This window comes from Sinocyclocheilus grahami, unplaced genomic scaffold (genome assembly GCF_001515645.1).
Source record: "Sinocyclocheilus grahami isolate Dianchi unplaced genomic scaffold, SAMN03320097.WGS_v1.1 scaffold420.1, whole genome shotgun sequence".
NCBI classification, from domain to species: Eukaryota; Metazoa; Chordata; class Actinopteri; order Cypriniformes; family Cyprinidae; genus Sinocyclocheilus; species Sinocyclocheilus grahami.
Window position 1 is genome coordinate 96936 of NW_015505599.1, and position 17211 is coordinate 114146.

At 38.1% G+C, this 17211-nt stretch overlaps 1 protein-coding gene across 1 annotated transcript in view; it reads right to left on the minus strand.

Annotated features, from left to right (window-relative positions):
- Window positions 1-249: 249 nt before the first annotated feature.
- The window catches only part of LOC107551311 (phosphatase and actin regulator 3-like), a 42005-nt gene continuing 25043 nt past the window's right edge, over window positions 250-17211 (minus strand). Inside the window, exons 3-9 of the mRNA XM_016232868.1 lie at window positions 5647-5808; window positions 3413-3487; window positions 3116-3265; window positions 2209-2430; window positions 1900-2083; window positions 329-519; window positions 250-257 (exon numbers count right to left, since the gene is read on the minus strand). Of these exons, the coding sequence (XP_016088354.1) occupies window positions 250-257; window positions 329-519; window positions 1900-2083; window positions 2209-2430; window positions 3116-3265; window positions 3413-3487; window positions 5647-5808 (992 nt within the window). The remainder of the gene's footprint in view (window positions 258-328; window positions 520-1899; window positions 2084-2208; window positions 2431-3115; window positions 3266-3412; window positions 3488-5646; window positions 5809-17211) is intronic.

The window sequence follows — 17211 nt, forward strand, 5'->3', positions numbered from 1 at the left end:
ATATATATATATATATATATATTGTATGAATATAAATACTAATTACAGTGAGAAACACCCAAAACAAAAGCACTAAAACTGAAAATATTAAAATATAATCATTTAAAATATTACACTATTGACTGAATTGAGATGTATTCCAATATATTAATGAATACTATATATAAATAATGCTAAAATAACACTGATCCCAAATCTCAGTTTGAATCCCCAATTTAGTTTTATTAAACAGATACTTTGCAAATATTGTTAAGTAGCTAATGTAAAAAATAAAAAAAGAAGATTCTTATATAACACTGATGTCCACAATCAGCACAAAGCAACAGACCAGAGATGACGGACTCGTTCCAGCTGTCCTGGTCGCTGTAGTATTCATCCAGACGCATGTTCTCCTTGTTCTCTTCGGCCTCTTGTTTGTTCTGCACCTCTTCGCTCGGCTCATTCTCAGTGCTGGCGGTGCGGGACAGCCGTCCATCCGAGCGCCGTCTGGGTGAGCTACGGATCTCCTTACCATGGAAACTATGCAAAAGCATAAATGTGCATGTAAAAAATGACTGAAAAAATGGTTAATGCATCTGAACTCCCTGACTGTGTTTGATTTCCCATACTGTCTCATCTGAGGGTTAAATGCAGTTAAATCTACCATGTTTATACCTGAGAAGTCACACTAGAGGAATAGTATGTGAGAACCCAACCGGTCAGCAGTCAATCGTCTCAAACATGTTGTGATGCATTTTATAATAGCAAGGTGCCATCATTAAATGGCCACATGCATAAATTATGTTTTAAAAAAATTATGGAAGATTTTCAATGCACAATGACACATTACTGTTTAATAACATTTGGGGTCAGAAACTTTTGTTGCTGTTGTTGAAGAACATTAATACTTTTATTCAGCAAAGACACATTAAATTAATCAAAAGTGACTACAAATTATCATTTCTATTTCAAATAAATGCTATTCTTTTGAAGTTTCTATTCATCAAAGAATTCTGAAAAATAAAACTAATGATTTCCATGAAAACATTCGGCAGCACAACTGTTTTCAACATTGATAAAAATCAGAAATGTTTTTTGAGCAGTAAATCAGCATATCAGAATGATTTCTGAAGATCATGTGACACTGAAGACTGGAGTAATGATGCTGAAAATTCAGCTTTGATCACAGCAGTCAGTTACAGTTTAACTGATACTCGCATAGAAAAACGCTATTTTAAATCGTAATAATATTTTTGTATTTTTTTGGTCAAATAAATGCAGTTCTGGTGAGACTTATTTTGAAAAACATTCAAATATCTTACTGACCCCAACCTTTGAACAGTAATGTACCTATCATGTGACTACATATCACAAAATTCATATGAAATACAGAGTTCTGGCATGAAACTCTAGATGGAGCAGTCCAATAGGTACTCAGTCTGACCCAAATGACATCATTATCACATGGTGCAGCTGATTGGTTCTCTCTTGTATCGGTAGCCAATGAGCTCGCTGCTCAACATTCAAATATATAACTAGTGCTTGCCGTAGCAGTGCAGCTTGCTTCAGAAACCCTCCACCTTCCCCAGCTCCACCTGTATAGATCTGCTACGAGGTGATTCATGTATGCTATATGGGGTTATTTCATGTATGTTATATTTGCAGCAGCAGTATTTCTTACATGCTCACAGCAGCATGTTGTGGATGTATTGGCAGTAGCAAGTCTCGGTACTTGCTCTGCCGCAGCAGCAGCAGATCTATTCTGCCAAGACCAAATAGATTAACATTGTCATGTACATTACCATGCCAATCCCTCCGAGAGTTGTCATGACAGAACTACATCTATATGGTGCTTTTAATAAATGATTAGGGAATCTGGATAAATGATTCCTGAAGGACTGTCCCGCATGAGTGTCTCACCTGTCCTGCCGGTGTTTGGCGGCCAGCGCACGGTGCAGTTCCTCGATGATGCAGCTAGGGGGCATCAGACCTAAGTGAGGGGAGCCGGTGGGGGTGGAGATCCTGCCCCGCAGGGCATCTTTGGGCAGGGTGAAGTTCCTGGGCAGCGTGGCAGGAGCGGGCCTGCTCTGATTAGAGTGGGTACCTAACGGACAAGAGCAAAAATAAAAACTGTTGTGACTAATTTAGTTTCATTATTACTTAAAACAAGCACTCTTCTGGAAAAATCTAGAAAACTATTATACATGCATCTGATAAATTGATACGGACTGTCGAGGCTGCCCAGTCTAGTAAGTAGCTTCACAGGAGGTTTGGCTGGAGGAGTGTGGACTTCTCTGAGTGGCGCCTTTTCTTTTTTCTGCTCATGGCACTCAGGGGCCTCAGGGGGCCCCACACTGGCCCCTCTGTTTGAGGCATTAACACAGGACTGCTCCTCATCCTCACTTTGTTCAAGTTCCCCTTCTGTGTCTATCATCTCTGTGGCGTCTCGCGCTGTAAAGAGATCAGGCCAGAAAAGAGCATTCTGTAATCTCTGCCGCCACCTAGTGCTAATTCACTTGCCATTTCTTTGTAATTGTTTTTAGCAATTTCTAAATTAAAACTGTTTATACACTCATTTTTTTCAGTGTCAGTATCAAGATGACATGCAACCTATTTTGCTTCCCTAATGAGTCATATTCCTGAAACAGAATATTCAACAATAAATAAATAAGTAAAGAAAGAAATCATATGGAAATTGTTTTGTCCATTAATGTGAGTTTGCAGTGTATTGTGGGGCATCTACTCCTTTCCACTGGTCTAGTTTTTGGCTTTTTGACCAGGACTTGCACTGAAAAAATTCTGTGTATTCTTTACTTTAAAATAATTTTCTCTCAGAAATTGCTAAAACAAATTTCACAAATAATGAGAAAGAGACGACAAATGACACATTGAATTACATTTTGAAGTAGAAAGATTTAAGTATTTCCTTGTATAACATTCTCCAATAATCTTTGTTTTACTTACAACTTGGAAAAATCAAGTGGTCTTGGTCAAGTTCACCCACCAGAGCATTAAATTTCAAAAACATTATTGTAGAAACACTGCAACAGTGATAGAGTTAACAGCATCAATTTTCACTCCATGTTGGCTCTCAGTCATCCGTTTTACAGAAGGCCCTGCGTTCACGGATCCTGACCTGCAGACAGATTGTCCTCATCAGACCCGAGATCCTCGGTGTTGCTGGCCAGCGGAGCCATGGGCTCGTCCTCGCGCTCCTCTCCGTCAGACTCGTCCAGCGCTGGGGCTCCTGCCTCGTCTGGACTCACGCCACACGCCAGGCCAGACTCTGCAAGCACGGGAAAAACGGCTGTCATCACGTTCTCATAAAAGCCTCCTAACTCTGCTGGTGGTCAGACAGGAGCAGGTGATCTCGCTAACGTTACGCCTGCACGCTGCTGCTGACAGCGGGGAGCTGAAGAGTGATGTTTCTCACCCATGCCAGCCTCTGCCAGGCCCTTCCTGACAAGATCGTCACGATTCTGCCTGCTGGGCACTTTCCTCTCCAGCCCTGCAGATACCATCAGATAGAGTCAAATATAGATCTCACTGAACACAAACACAAACACTACAGTCCTTCAGTCTCTACATCAAGCAGTAGATACTGAGAATCAATTATAAAAATCAACGCTATCAAAATTTATTTATTGCATGTGATAAATTAAAAATGTTTAGCAATGTAAAAAAAATCTTTAACACTGTAATCAAAAATTACCAGAAAAGTCATTACAATTCATTGGTAATAAAATGTAAAAATAAAACCGAGATAAATATTTTTTCATTAAAACATTTGTAATTGTGGAATTTATTAATTGTAATAATTTATAAGTATTTTATTTAATTACATTATTATTATTAAAAACAATCTATATAAATCTAAGCAATTATGTTTAAATAATATGTTTTAAATAAATATTTATATAAACATCTAAATATTTAATAAAAAATTGGCACTCTTCGTTTCTGTACATTAAAAATGTCAGAAAAGTTGAGAAACTTTGCTCTAGGTCTTGTAGCTTTAATTAAACTGTAAAATTATTACACTCAATTTCACTTATTATCCATATTTCATTTTTCTACCTCATTTTATTAAAGGAATGATCAGTGTTCAATACAAGTTTATGTCAATTGACAACATGTGTGGTGTAATTAAAGGGATAGTTCACCCAAAAATGAAAATGTGATGTTTATCTGCTTACCCGCAGGGCATCCAAGATGTAGGTAACTGTTTCTTCAGTAGAACACATTTGATGATTTTTAAGTCCAACCGTTGGAGTCTGTCAGTCGTATAATGCATGGCAATGGTAACAAAATCTATGAGAGTAAAAAAAACATGCACAGACAAATCCAAATTAAACCCTGCGGCTCGTGACGACACACTGATGTCCTAACACACGAAACGATCGGTTTGTGCCAGAAACCCAACAGTATTTATATCATTTTTTACCTCTAATATACCACTATGTGCAACTGTCTTTGAGCACACGCAGGCATCTGGTGCGTGAGGTGTGCACGCGCTCTGGCGTAGTTTACGCAAGCGCCGGAAGTGATCTCTCGCGCGTATACGTCACTCATTGTTTACACAGTGCACAAACATTGTAGGTACGACGGCTAATCAAAATGGTACTTACTTGCGCTTATCTGGATTGTTCAAACCGACTTAAAACTAAAAGATTACGTTCTCTCGCACGAACTCATTCGGGAGCGGTGACTTTCCACGTATTCCCAACTTCTGAGCCTGCTCGCCTGAAGTTATGCTTGATTGCTCTTCGGCTGGATATCAACACACCCATTAACATAAACTATGCCAGAGCGCGTACACACCTCACACACCGGAAGCCGTGCTCGCGTTCAAAGACATAGTGGTATATTAGACGTAAAAAATTATATAAATACTGTTCGGTTTCTGGCGCAAACCGATGGTTTCGTGTGTTAGGACATCAATGTGTCGTCACGAGCCGCAGGGTTTAATTTGGATTTGTCTGTGCATGTTTTTTTTACTCTCATAAATTTTGTTACATTGCCATGCATTATAAGACTGATAGACTGCAACGGTTTGAGTTAAAAATCTCCGTTTGTGTTCTACTGAAGAAACAAAGTCACCTACATCTTGGATGCCCTGGGGGTAAGCAGATAAACATCAATTTTTCATTTTTGGGTGAACTATCCCTTTAATAAGGAAAACGTTTTTGACTAAACAAACAGCTTTTACCTGTTACTCATCAGTTTCTGACAGTCTATCAGTTCATGCACTTGGTGAGGATTTTTCAGAGTATTTCTGCAGATTATATTACACCAGTAGATGTGTTTATGACTGAGTCACTGATTCACTCATTCAACCAGTTTAGACTCATTCAGGGAAAAAACACTACTATTCTGCTTAGAAATGATCAGCACTGTGGACAAATAAAGACAAAGTAAGTTGCACTATTTTACTGTTTAAAATGTAAGTTACTCAATATTGACTTCTTGTTTATTGAACTGTAGGCATTGGAAGAACTGTAAAGAATACCTGCTGATATTTAAATTAATCACACTGTTGCTTGAATGATTTTTCTTACATTTAGCATTAACCTGTCAGAATCTAGAAATGGAACTATTAATTTTATTACTGAAATTATAGTAATATATTGTAATAGCATGAAAGCTGAAATGCTTTTTCTAACTCACCTGTAGAGCCCTGTCTCAGTTTTTCATTTTTCTTTTTCCTCCACTTCCAGGGCTTGAAGATGCGTCCCAGGCTGGCCAGTTTGCTGTTGCGGCGGATGGGGGGAGTTCTGACCCCTGACACCAGACAACCGGAGTGAAGCGCTCTGTGCTGGTCCATCACATCTACAACAAAACACAGACCAGCAGAAACGTGCTGAACCTAAAGCTGTCCACTCCTGATATTAAAGGGGTAGTTCACCCCAAAATAAAAATTATGTCATTCATTACTCACCCTCGTGTCGTTCCAAACCTGTAAGACCATTGATCATCTTCAGAACAAAAATTAACCATAATTTTACGAAGCTACGAGAATAGCTTCGTAAAATTAGAGTTGAACCACTGATGTCACATGGACTATTTTACTGATGTCCTTACTATGTTTCTGGGCCTGGGAACATTTGAGTTGCATTGCTGTCTATGGGAGGGTCAGAGAGCTCTCGGATTTCATCAAAAATATCTTAATTTGTGTTCGGAAGATGAACGAAGGTCTTATGCTTTTGGAACGACACAAGGGTGAGTAATTAATGACAGAATTTTCATTTTTGGGCGAACTATCCAAGCAGTCTTAAGTCGCTGGGTATATTTGTAGCAATAGCCAACAATACATTGTATGGGTCACAATTATAGATTTTTCTTTTATGCCAAAAATCATTAGGATATTAAGTAAAGATCATGTTCCATGAAGATATTTTGTACATTTCCTACCATAAATACATCAAAACTTAATTTTTGATTAGTAATATGCATTGCTAAGAACTTCATTTGGACAACTTTAAAGGAGATTTTCTCAATATTTTGATTTTTTTTTGCACCCTCAGATTCCAGATATTCAAATAGTTGTATCTCGGCCAAATATTGTCCGATCCTAACAAACCATACATCAATGAAAGCTTATTTATTCAGCTTTCAGATGATGTGTAAATCTCAATTTTGAAAATTTGACCCCTTATGACTGATTTTGTGGTCCAGGGTCACATATCTGTCAGAAGAGCTTTTTTAGCAAATATTTAGTAGATATTCAGTCTCATCCACTGACTAGTTCATAATGCATGAGATGTAAATAAACATACTGTATATACAGTACGTTCATAAGTCATAAAACATATGTAAACACACACAGCACAGAACTGCATTTCTGAAGTGTTTTTTAATCTGATTTAGAAAACAGTTTTTTTCCCCTGTTGATTAAATTATTTCAGGTCTACCCCCCTTCTTTCAATCTGATCGAGCTTTCTCTTGGATTGAGCTCATCTGGATCGATTGAGGTTTTTACATGAAGGCTTTTCAGTCTGACAAGACATCAGTCTGATTATAGAGTTATTAATTGGGTGCATGTAAATGTAGCTACTGACTGCATCACAAAACATTTCGGATGCAGTTCACACCAGTATTTGGTGTTGTCCACTTGACATCAGAACACCTGGGACAGATGTTAATAACAGCTGCAAAAGGGGCCAATGATATTCTCTGGGGAGTGAATGGTGTCTGCATACAGCAACAAGGCCTGTGTCGAATCTCAGGACACATGGCTGAGCATTTGCTGGGCCAACAGCATTTGTTTACCACAGCATATGGGTCATCTCCCCGAAGGCAAAACATTAGTTTCAATTCAAAAGCTAAAGAAACACTTGAAAAACTGACCAGAAATGGATCTGTTACTCTGAAAAGTTCTGTTGTTATTTACTCAACCTCATGTTGTTCGAAACCTCGATGATATTCTTCCTTCCAAAGAACACAAAAAGAGAAATTGTGAAAAACCTATATGCTGCTCTTTTCCCTTTCGTTAAAAAAGGACTAAAACAAGATGAAAAACAGCACAAAAGCAGTGCATTATAGCCTCCTGAGACCCAGATATGGAGTTTTTGTCTCTGTAGAGGACATGATATGTTAGCGAATTGGTCTTTAAAGATGGCTGATAATAATTCAGTGATAAAATTGTAGAAATATGATAATATTCTGCAATTATCATTTAAATCTGATTAATTTTCAAATTGTTTGTCATAAATCAGCATCTTAGGAAAATGTTATGGGGTTTCAAATCAAAATATGACTTTCTGTTATAATTGTATACATGTCCACTGTAGAGGACACTGGGACTAAAATAATGTTTATTATGCATTTTGGAAGACAAAACAATTGAATAGGAAAATATATCAATATTTTCATGAAATTATTACTCCCATTATTACACTTGTTTTTTTCAACATGCTGTCCCAACAGCACATTAACATGCATCCTTAAACAAATTTTGGCATAAAAAATCCTGAAATCTAAAAATTGATTGGTCCAAAAAATCCATTGTCTTTGCCTTTTAATGTCCCTTTATTTTTTTAGAAAAACTGAGTCCTGGTGTCCTCTACCGAAGACATAGCATAACATGAATAAAATATCATTTTTCAAAAATTTTATTTTTTGATTTTTTTTCTAATGCTCTAAACAATGTAAAGACATGAAATAAATACTAAATTCACAAAGCTTTTTTTCTGGTTCTCCGAAGGATATTACAAGTCTTATGAAAACCTACAATAGCACTGTTTAAGGGAGAGACAGAAGGCAATCACAGAAGATATTGCACATTTTCAAGCATGCTGTGTGAAAACACATGGAACCAAGTTTGACACTAATTATTCCAAACGCCGTTGGTTCTTACTGTTACGGGGCTGACAAGACGTGAGACGTGCAGTTCCATGTGCAAGCTTTATTAAAAGCAGAGGAGGTCAGAAACACAGGCAGGGTTGAACAGTGGCAAACGGGTATATGGCGGGCAAGACACAAGAATAGTCCAAGGGCTAGCGTAGGTCAACGATCGGCGAACAGAATCGCAAGGGCGAGACTAGAGGGATAAATCCAGGAAAACAGGCAAAGATCAGAAACCGAGAAAACAGACAAGGCAAGACTAGGCTAGGCTAGGGCAGGGTAAACTGAACAGGCTCCGTAGTGTAGCTATCAAAACGATAAGCGCTAAACAATACTCGGCAGTTAGAAGGAGTGAGATGGAGTGTTAAATAGTGAGTGAGTGATATGAAACAGCTGTGTGCAATCAGTGCTGTGTGCAATCAGTGCAATGAATGATGGGATATGTAACAGTGTGTAGTGCGAGAGTCAATGAAAATGGAAAGGGTGACCTCTGATGGCTAGCAGACGGAAGTTCATGGACCGGATACGTAACACTTACTAGTCACATGACTGATCAAGACACGGCAAGTCCAGCTTGACAGCTCATGTTCATTGTATGCTCAATCATATGCAAAAGAGCATGTCACTCAAATAAAGAGCCACCGGTTTCTTTAACTTTCTGCAGATGTCCAATTCACAGGTGAATCCTGTTCTGTGGACACACAGCATCGCATTATGTCTGTCTCACATGGTCTGCGCAGACACCAACACACAAACAACTGACTGTTTTAAAAGGCCGTCCTGAATTAACCACGGAAATCAATTCAGTCCTGTAACTCAAGGCACAAACTGACCAACTCCAAATGCACACTGACTTCCATACGTCAATCTAGCAGACAGGCTGGCACTGGATGAGTCCATCTCAAACCCCATCAAACTCGTGACAAGACCCTTTGAGTAAGAGCTAGAGGGTCCAGCATAATGAGGCAGCGCTGCGCCGGAGCAGGAATAGAAGCATCTCTCCTACACAGTCTGGCTGAGATGGAGAGCTGACACCTCAGGAAGAGAGCAGATGAACCGTGGGCAGCGCTGAGAGCTTCTATCTCTGTCTGTTTCTTCCGTTTGTCACACCTAAAACAGCACGAAAATTAAAAGACAACAACAACAACCAACACCTGTTTATATCAGAAGGAATAGTGATGGACTAATCCTCAACAATCCTTTCTTTAGATAATATGTGCAGAGCTCCCATCATTATACTAGATCAGGGGTGTCCAACCCTGATTTATATAAATACAATATGATATAAATGAGATATTTTGGGGTGTGTTCCCCATAGTATAATGCAACATTGGAAAAAAGCAAAGCCACTGGAAGGCAAGCATGTTTAACACTACACAATACCTTCGTTGGGAACTATACTGTATGCAGATTTATATAGCGTCTGGACCACTCAAACACACAATATATATTTTGTTAGCTAGATTTCACAAATACGAGCTGATTCGTTACATTTACCTTGATAATCTATCAAGGTAAAAATTTTATTTTTAAGAGAAGTTATTTTTACATGGTTCCAAACACAGATGCTTTTATTTTTTATTTCTCTGAAACACAAAAGGATGCTTTTCAAAGAACGCTGCCATTGTGGGTTTATATCATACACTGAAAAATGTTAAACAACCATATTTGAAGTGCATTTTTATATTGGTCAGATCAAAAGTTTAAACCTGTTTTGTTCAGTTTGTCTAAAAGCAAATAAAACTCCCCACAAGAAATACAATAAAATACTATTGTAATTAGTCACTTGTTAGTACATAACAAAACATATGATGCATATTTAAAAAAAAAAAAAAAAAAGACATCCTAATAAACATTACAGTGCTTTCAAAGTTGTCTTTATTTGTAGTAAATACAGAATCCACCTGACTGTAATAAGCATTTAGAGTGGCAGACAGCAAAACCACAGCAACAACATAATGTTACCATTATAGTTATCATTCTTGGTATTAACTACATAGCACGGAGAGTCTTAATACATTTCAGCATTAGTGTGAGTGTTAGTAATAGCTATGCTTGCATTAGCAAGCACCATAAAATATGTAATCACTAATGTAAAACAAACAATACAATAATTTGATGCTTCATTTAGTGAAAGCCTATAATGGTCCATACATCACACACTGCTCTGGTGAATCAATGCAATCAGAACAGCACACAATTTCTGTAGTTTCGAGGCTGATATCAAAGAATTGTTGACGGAAATAAAATTGCATTTTCAAATTTATGTTAAAACAGCCATAACAAAATCATGTATGTTTGTCTACAGTTATTCATGCTGAATGTAGTAGCCGTGCTGTGTATTACGCTCAACAAACTGTGCATTAATGTCAGGCATCTATATAACAACTCAGCAGTATTGCTATCGCATGTAAAGTTTCTATAGAGAGCAGAGGATGCAATGCAGCTTAGATTTTTCCAAGATGCCGGTGTGGTGCTGTCAGACAGAGCCCAGGCAATGTAAAGCAGGTCAGCTGTTCATGTCTTACTAAACCAGCAGTGCAGAATCCAGGTCAAGCCTTTTAGTTACCGCAGCTAAAGCACAACCCAGGGTCACAGTGCCGTTGCCATGACGACTCCTCCAGATGCTGCAGCGCAGCATCACTAACGGGGGTTGCTGGGTGGATGGGGAGGCTGTTGCCACGCAGAGCGACTAGAAACCCTCGAGAGCCAATCAGAGTCGAGCGGCACGGAACACACACCAGACATCCCTCTATTTATAATTTCTAGATGTTGTTTTGAAGAATTTATTATGGGATGCTCAGAAGCCACTGGAGTGAAAACATAAACATATTTTGCGATATAGAGACATATGCATGGAAAAATCGATGAGTAAACCCCACGCGATGAACCCCTACACGGCTTTCCCTGAATTATGAATGTGATTTGGTGCTTTCTGTTCTCCCTCTGTATGCTGCTTGAGTGTTTCATAACATCTGCACAGGACCTCTTCTGCTATTAGACCGCGAGAAAATGAAGCAAGAGGAAGTTCTTCAACAGGAGCCAACACAAAACGACTCATGCCAAATCTTTCCCTTGACCATGAAAGCATGTGTAATAATGGTTGTAATGGATTTTTCACCCTCCTTATTAAGGCTTGAGTCTCCCACACATCTCACCAATGGTATGTACTCTTTTTGCACATAGCCTAGGAATACAATAATCTATACATTTCAACAATATTTGATGTTCCATAGGTTCGTTCAAAGGTAAAATTAGCGAGAGTGTGCAAAATAGCCCTGCCGGTACACTTAGTACAATATTTAGCATATTACTTGATTATTAGGCACCCTGAAAAGTCAGAAAAAGTCATTTTTCACACCTGAATTGGATCATACCACTGACGTTACCTGAGAAGTAAATACGCTAGAAAACCCGTTGCATGGAGAAAGCAAAACTTAAGGAAAGTGTACGTGCACATGTACAGTTAAGTTGAATGATAATGTTTACTGTCTTTAACATATTAAAGCTTTTTAAAATGAATGCATGCAGCAATCTGTTTGAAATATCCACAAGTTTGTCAACCACACTGAAATAAGAGCATGTGGTTTAGATGCAGGCAAGATGTGTTCGTTAGAATTACATTTAGAATAACAAACTATTCACAATGAAATAGTATGAAAATGTATCTTTGCAAGAATATGACCTACATGCTGAAAATCTTTCAGACACGAGAGAGGATGCTAATGTGAATGTGCACACAGATGATGACAGTTCAGACTATTCACTGTGTTACAGCTGTTCTCAGTCTACCATATTTGTAAAGGCATCTTTAATTTTTAAAGGGGTCATCATATGATGCGATTTCAATTTTTCCTTTCTCTTTGGAGTGTTACAAGCTCTTGGTGCATAAAGAAGATCTGTAAAGTTGCAAAGACTAAAGTCTCAAATCCAAAGAGATATTCTTTATAAAAGTTAAGAGTCAACCACGCCTACCTAAAAGGTTGTTGTTTATCATTTCTCCGATCACAAATGCAGACATGGTTTTATGTTTACGCGGCGCGATGCAACACAACACGTAAAAAGACAGTATAAGTCATTATAATCCATAATCATGTCCCCACTGCAACGAATGCCTCGCTTATAATGGGTTTTCATGTTTTTGAATCATCGCTCCGTCCTGACAGGGCATCATCACAGTATGGTAGGGGCGTAACATTTCCGTCACACGCTTATAATATAATAAATAAAGTTATTTTTAGCAACATCATATGACCCCTTTAAAGTACATTTTTTTCATCACATTCCTTAAAGTTTTGGCTACAAATATTATTAGACATTTCTAACCTTACTGTTCATGAAAAAAAACATACTTTAAGGGGTAAGTTGTCACAAATTCAACCTGCCATTAAAGGGACAGCTCACCTAAAAAGGGAAACACTGTCATCATGTTGTTTCATGACTCTTTCTTTGCTTCTGTGCAGCACAACAGGGTTTTTTTTTTTTTGAAGAATATGCTAATATTGTAATAATACTATGCTAATAATAAAATATAATTAAATATGTGGTTGCATCCTTGCATAAACATATTATAAATGCGGTCTTCCGAAGCCTTTGTGTATCTTTGCAAAAATTATAATAATTTAAACATTTTTCATTATACAAGAAGACAAGAGAGAAATGTTGGTTTAGATGAGACATAACATGTAAACTATCCATTAACATGTCACATCTCATAATAGGCCGTAATGCAGTCAAGGGTACATGGGTTCACTGTTAAGTAACTGGTAAACACTCAGCGGCTCTTTCTCTGGGTGTTTTGAAAGCATTTCAGATAGCTTCCCTTTCATTACACATCTGGAGTCACACAGGATTCATTCTGAAAGCATGTTCAGAATGAGTTGCTTTATTTCACACTCAGATCTCAGCTGCAGCTCCTTGGTGCCAAGATCGCTTGTTTACATCATACTAATGCTAATGACACATGCCATATGACTCCCTGAATTGCTGCTGAGAAAGGAATCATTCTGAATAGAGATTATGGCATTTTTAAGATTAGAAACTAGAAATCTGGCCTCAGAAGAAGAAGAAAGAAAGAAAAAAGACATGAGTAAATGATGACTGAGATTTCATTTTGGGTGTCCAACTGTCCCCGTTTAAATGACCATCATAACATCACCAACACAGCTACATTATTAGAGCAAATAACAGTATGAGAGACTGATGGCGTACAGGAAAATGTCAAGAGCTTTTGTTTGCTTCCATCTCTTCATGAGCATTCATGGGCTTGTTAACAAATTGGCAACCCGAACTAGGTCATAATGTAAAATTGATTAGTTGTGGTCCAATTTTTTTAATGTTTCATCACATTGATCTGTGTCCATAATTGCCACATAATGGGAGTCCCATGGAACGAGTCTCCGTTTGTTGATTGTGACAGCAGCTCAGAATCAAATCCTCTTCTTTGATTTCACATTGTTCAGAACCAGTAAGAATATGAACAATGAGTTAACTATCGTCTGGACGTCCCAGAGACTACAGCGGTAAATAACGCAGCATTAAAGAGAGAAAGTATCTCTGAGGACTTGTAATGGAGATCAGTCAATATTTAGAAATATTGTATTACAGACATGATCGATTGCGGTCGGGGCAGCATAAATGCTGTTTAAAGTCTTAAGTGGTTGTCAGGCTCATGGGAGTGGAGTCAACAACATCAGAGCAGATACTCGGCGTTAATGAAAGCATCAGACGTATACAATAGAATGTATCTACTGTCACAGAACTGCAGAGTGCTTTATGATTGATTTGTCTCTGTGCTAAAACTGCACTTTGACCGTATAGAATACAAAATATTTATGGCCCAGGACTGTCAGCAGACACACAACAGCAATAGTCTTTGCATTTAGCATTAAATATGCATAGGCATTGCGTTCATTGCTGCAAGCTGCTAATCTTTTTTCTTCTTCCTGTCTTTCGGGCCTTGGGAATTCATTCATGCTGAAGTCTTAGACACTGAAGGGATGAATATGGAAGAATTTGTGGCATGGTAATTTAAATAAAGTCATCAACATGGATTTACCTGGACTCACACAGGATGCCAGACTTCTTTTTGCATCAACAGTTCATTGCCTTTGAAACACAGCTTGGCCTCTGAGCGAAGTATTTATTTATTTTTTCTCCAGAAAGCTATATTGACAGTATATCGACTCAATTAATGCACATGAGCTCCGCTAGAGGGCACCCCATCCTGTACCCTTTACCACTCAACCCGGACTCCATTTCCCATAATCCTCTGCCTGGACACATCATCAATTGCAATCACCTGTCTCTCATCAGATCTCATCATCAGTTCACAGCTGTCTCACATTAGAAAGACTTTAAATGTAGCACACACGCTCACACACTAGATGTGTCTCATTTAGAAGGCTGCGTCCTCCGGAGGTTGCATTCGAAGGCTGCATACGTCATCGAGGTTGTCTCATTTCAGAAAAGCAAGTAGGACACTCCGAATGCGACCTTCGAATGCGACCTTCTTTCACAGGAATTCGGAGGATGCATGAGGTGTATCCTTCGCTGCTACAGATAACCCACAATTCTTTGCGTCGCCGTGAACAACCGTTGTTAATTTGAAAAATGCCGGCGCCGATTCACATATGCATCCTACAGAGGGTGCGACCTCCAGAGGATTCGACCTCCGGAGGGTGCAGCCTTCTAAATGAGACACAGCTACTGACTTTGCTGGTGACTGAATGTTTAGCCTCCCGTTGTCTTGCCTTCCTTGTTTCCTGATTATCGTGTTTTGATCCTGGACTGTTTCCTTGTTTTGATCGTTTGCTGCCTGCCCTGACCATCGCCTGTTTATCTGGATTACTCTTTTGCTTTGTCTCTGCTGTTACTGTTTGCTGTTTCTGGACCCTGCCTGTTTTTTCTACGCTCTCTATTAAAAAAGCCTGCAAATGGATCCCCACTCCGTTGTCACGCCTCCTTCATTGCAGTACCAATGGAAGTCATTTTCAACTCAAAATATTGCCATTAACGGGATGCAGCACAGCAGAAAAGGTTTTGTGTTTGTGTGTAGGTGCGTCTGAAAGCGTTGAATCATCCAGCATCATTCATCAAGCTTAAGTCTACAGCAAAACAGCCTCATGTGCTTGTTTGTCTTGAATGTTTTTGATTGGGATGCTTTTTGTTATTTTAATGATAGAGACAGGAAATAAAGGGAGGAAAGTAATCGTGATTTTACCTAATCTTGGATTTTAAGGTAATACAGTAGCACTCCAGCATTACAACAGTTATCGGCAAACAATTAATTGGCTTATTATTAAAGGTAGAGTAGGTGATTTTGGAGAGGCTAATAGCAAGCTAGCTCTGAAAGCATAAGATCCCACCCTCCCTGCAAATCACTCTCCAAAGCCACGCCTCCTCCAAAACACATGACCGCACACAGACAGACCAGAGGCTGACCAGAGACACGATGAGAGACGGCATCAATGCTGTCAGATTAGCTCATGTCTCATTAACGGTGAGAAAACATTACAGTACAAGGCGCAGAATATTACAATAATAACGCCTTCCATTCTCACTCGCTCTACAATAGCGTAATGAACGCACTGATGAAGTATCACATCTGCAGTACGCAAATACATACGTTAACAGGCAGGTATACAGCCTTTCATAATCCTTGGGCTGAGGGCTATGATTGGGTGAACATTTTATGGTCCTACGCCTTCAACAGATGATATAAATACATATAAATACATTTAGAGCACTTAACTTAGTGATTGATTCGGTATGTGAAGAGACTTTCAAAAAATTATTCTGAACCAAATCCCCTCTTGCCTTTAATTATATGTCTTTATACACTACTGGTTGGGGTTTAAAGTATTTTTTTTTTTGTCTTTTGTTTTATTCAGCAAGGACACATTCAATTGACCAAAAGTGACAGTAAAGACTATAAATAGACATTTATAATGCTACTAAAGATTTCTATTTCAAATAAATGCTGCTCTTTTGAACTTCATCAAATAATCACAGTTTCCACAAATATATGATATAAGTCGATAAAGCCTATAAAGATCTGTCTTAATGTAGGCCTATTTCACAATACTTCAGAATGTTATTCGTATTAAGTGAGGGTCATTTTTTAGGATTTTTTTACCCAAGTAAAGCGTTAAACCTCTTTTTTGGCTCATTTTATCTGTAAAAGAAAACATGCCTAATAATTCCTGAATAAAAGGAGTTTTTCACTTCCAGCCTTCATGGACAATTATATATCAATCATAAATGATTAAATACAAAATGAATAGTAGTTATTAAGATTGATGTGGTTTGGAATTGGTAAAATGTGCTTGGAAAAAAAATATCATCAGAATATCAACATGCCTAATAATAATGCACGCGTGTATATCAATGAAATATCAATGTTTTCAACATAATAATCAGAAATGTTTCTTGAGCAGCAAATCAGCATATTAAAATGATCTCTGAAGATCATGTGACACTGAAGACTGGAGTAATGATGCTGAAAATACAGCTGCACATCACAGGAAATTAAATTGTAATATTTCTGTATTTTTTTATTAAATAAATGCAGTTTTGGTGAGCATAAGAGCCTTCTTTCAAAAACATCTAAAATGTTACAGATATAATGAATTATATTCTATTTATTATATTATCAATCTATTATATGATTACAATACTACATTTTAAAACATCTTAAAAGGTTGTTCAAAGCATAGAATCTTAAATCATGCTAATAAAAAGGCCCCAGTAACCAGAGGCTCTATAGTCTCATATGTGGTACTGAGAAAGATCATAAGGGACTCCTCTGAGACAGATAAAACAGCCACAGGTTGGGAAAGTAGCCAGCTCTATGAAAGTGAGCCTTACAGCAGCCGCGTCCGACACTGA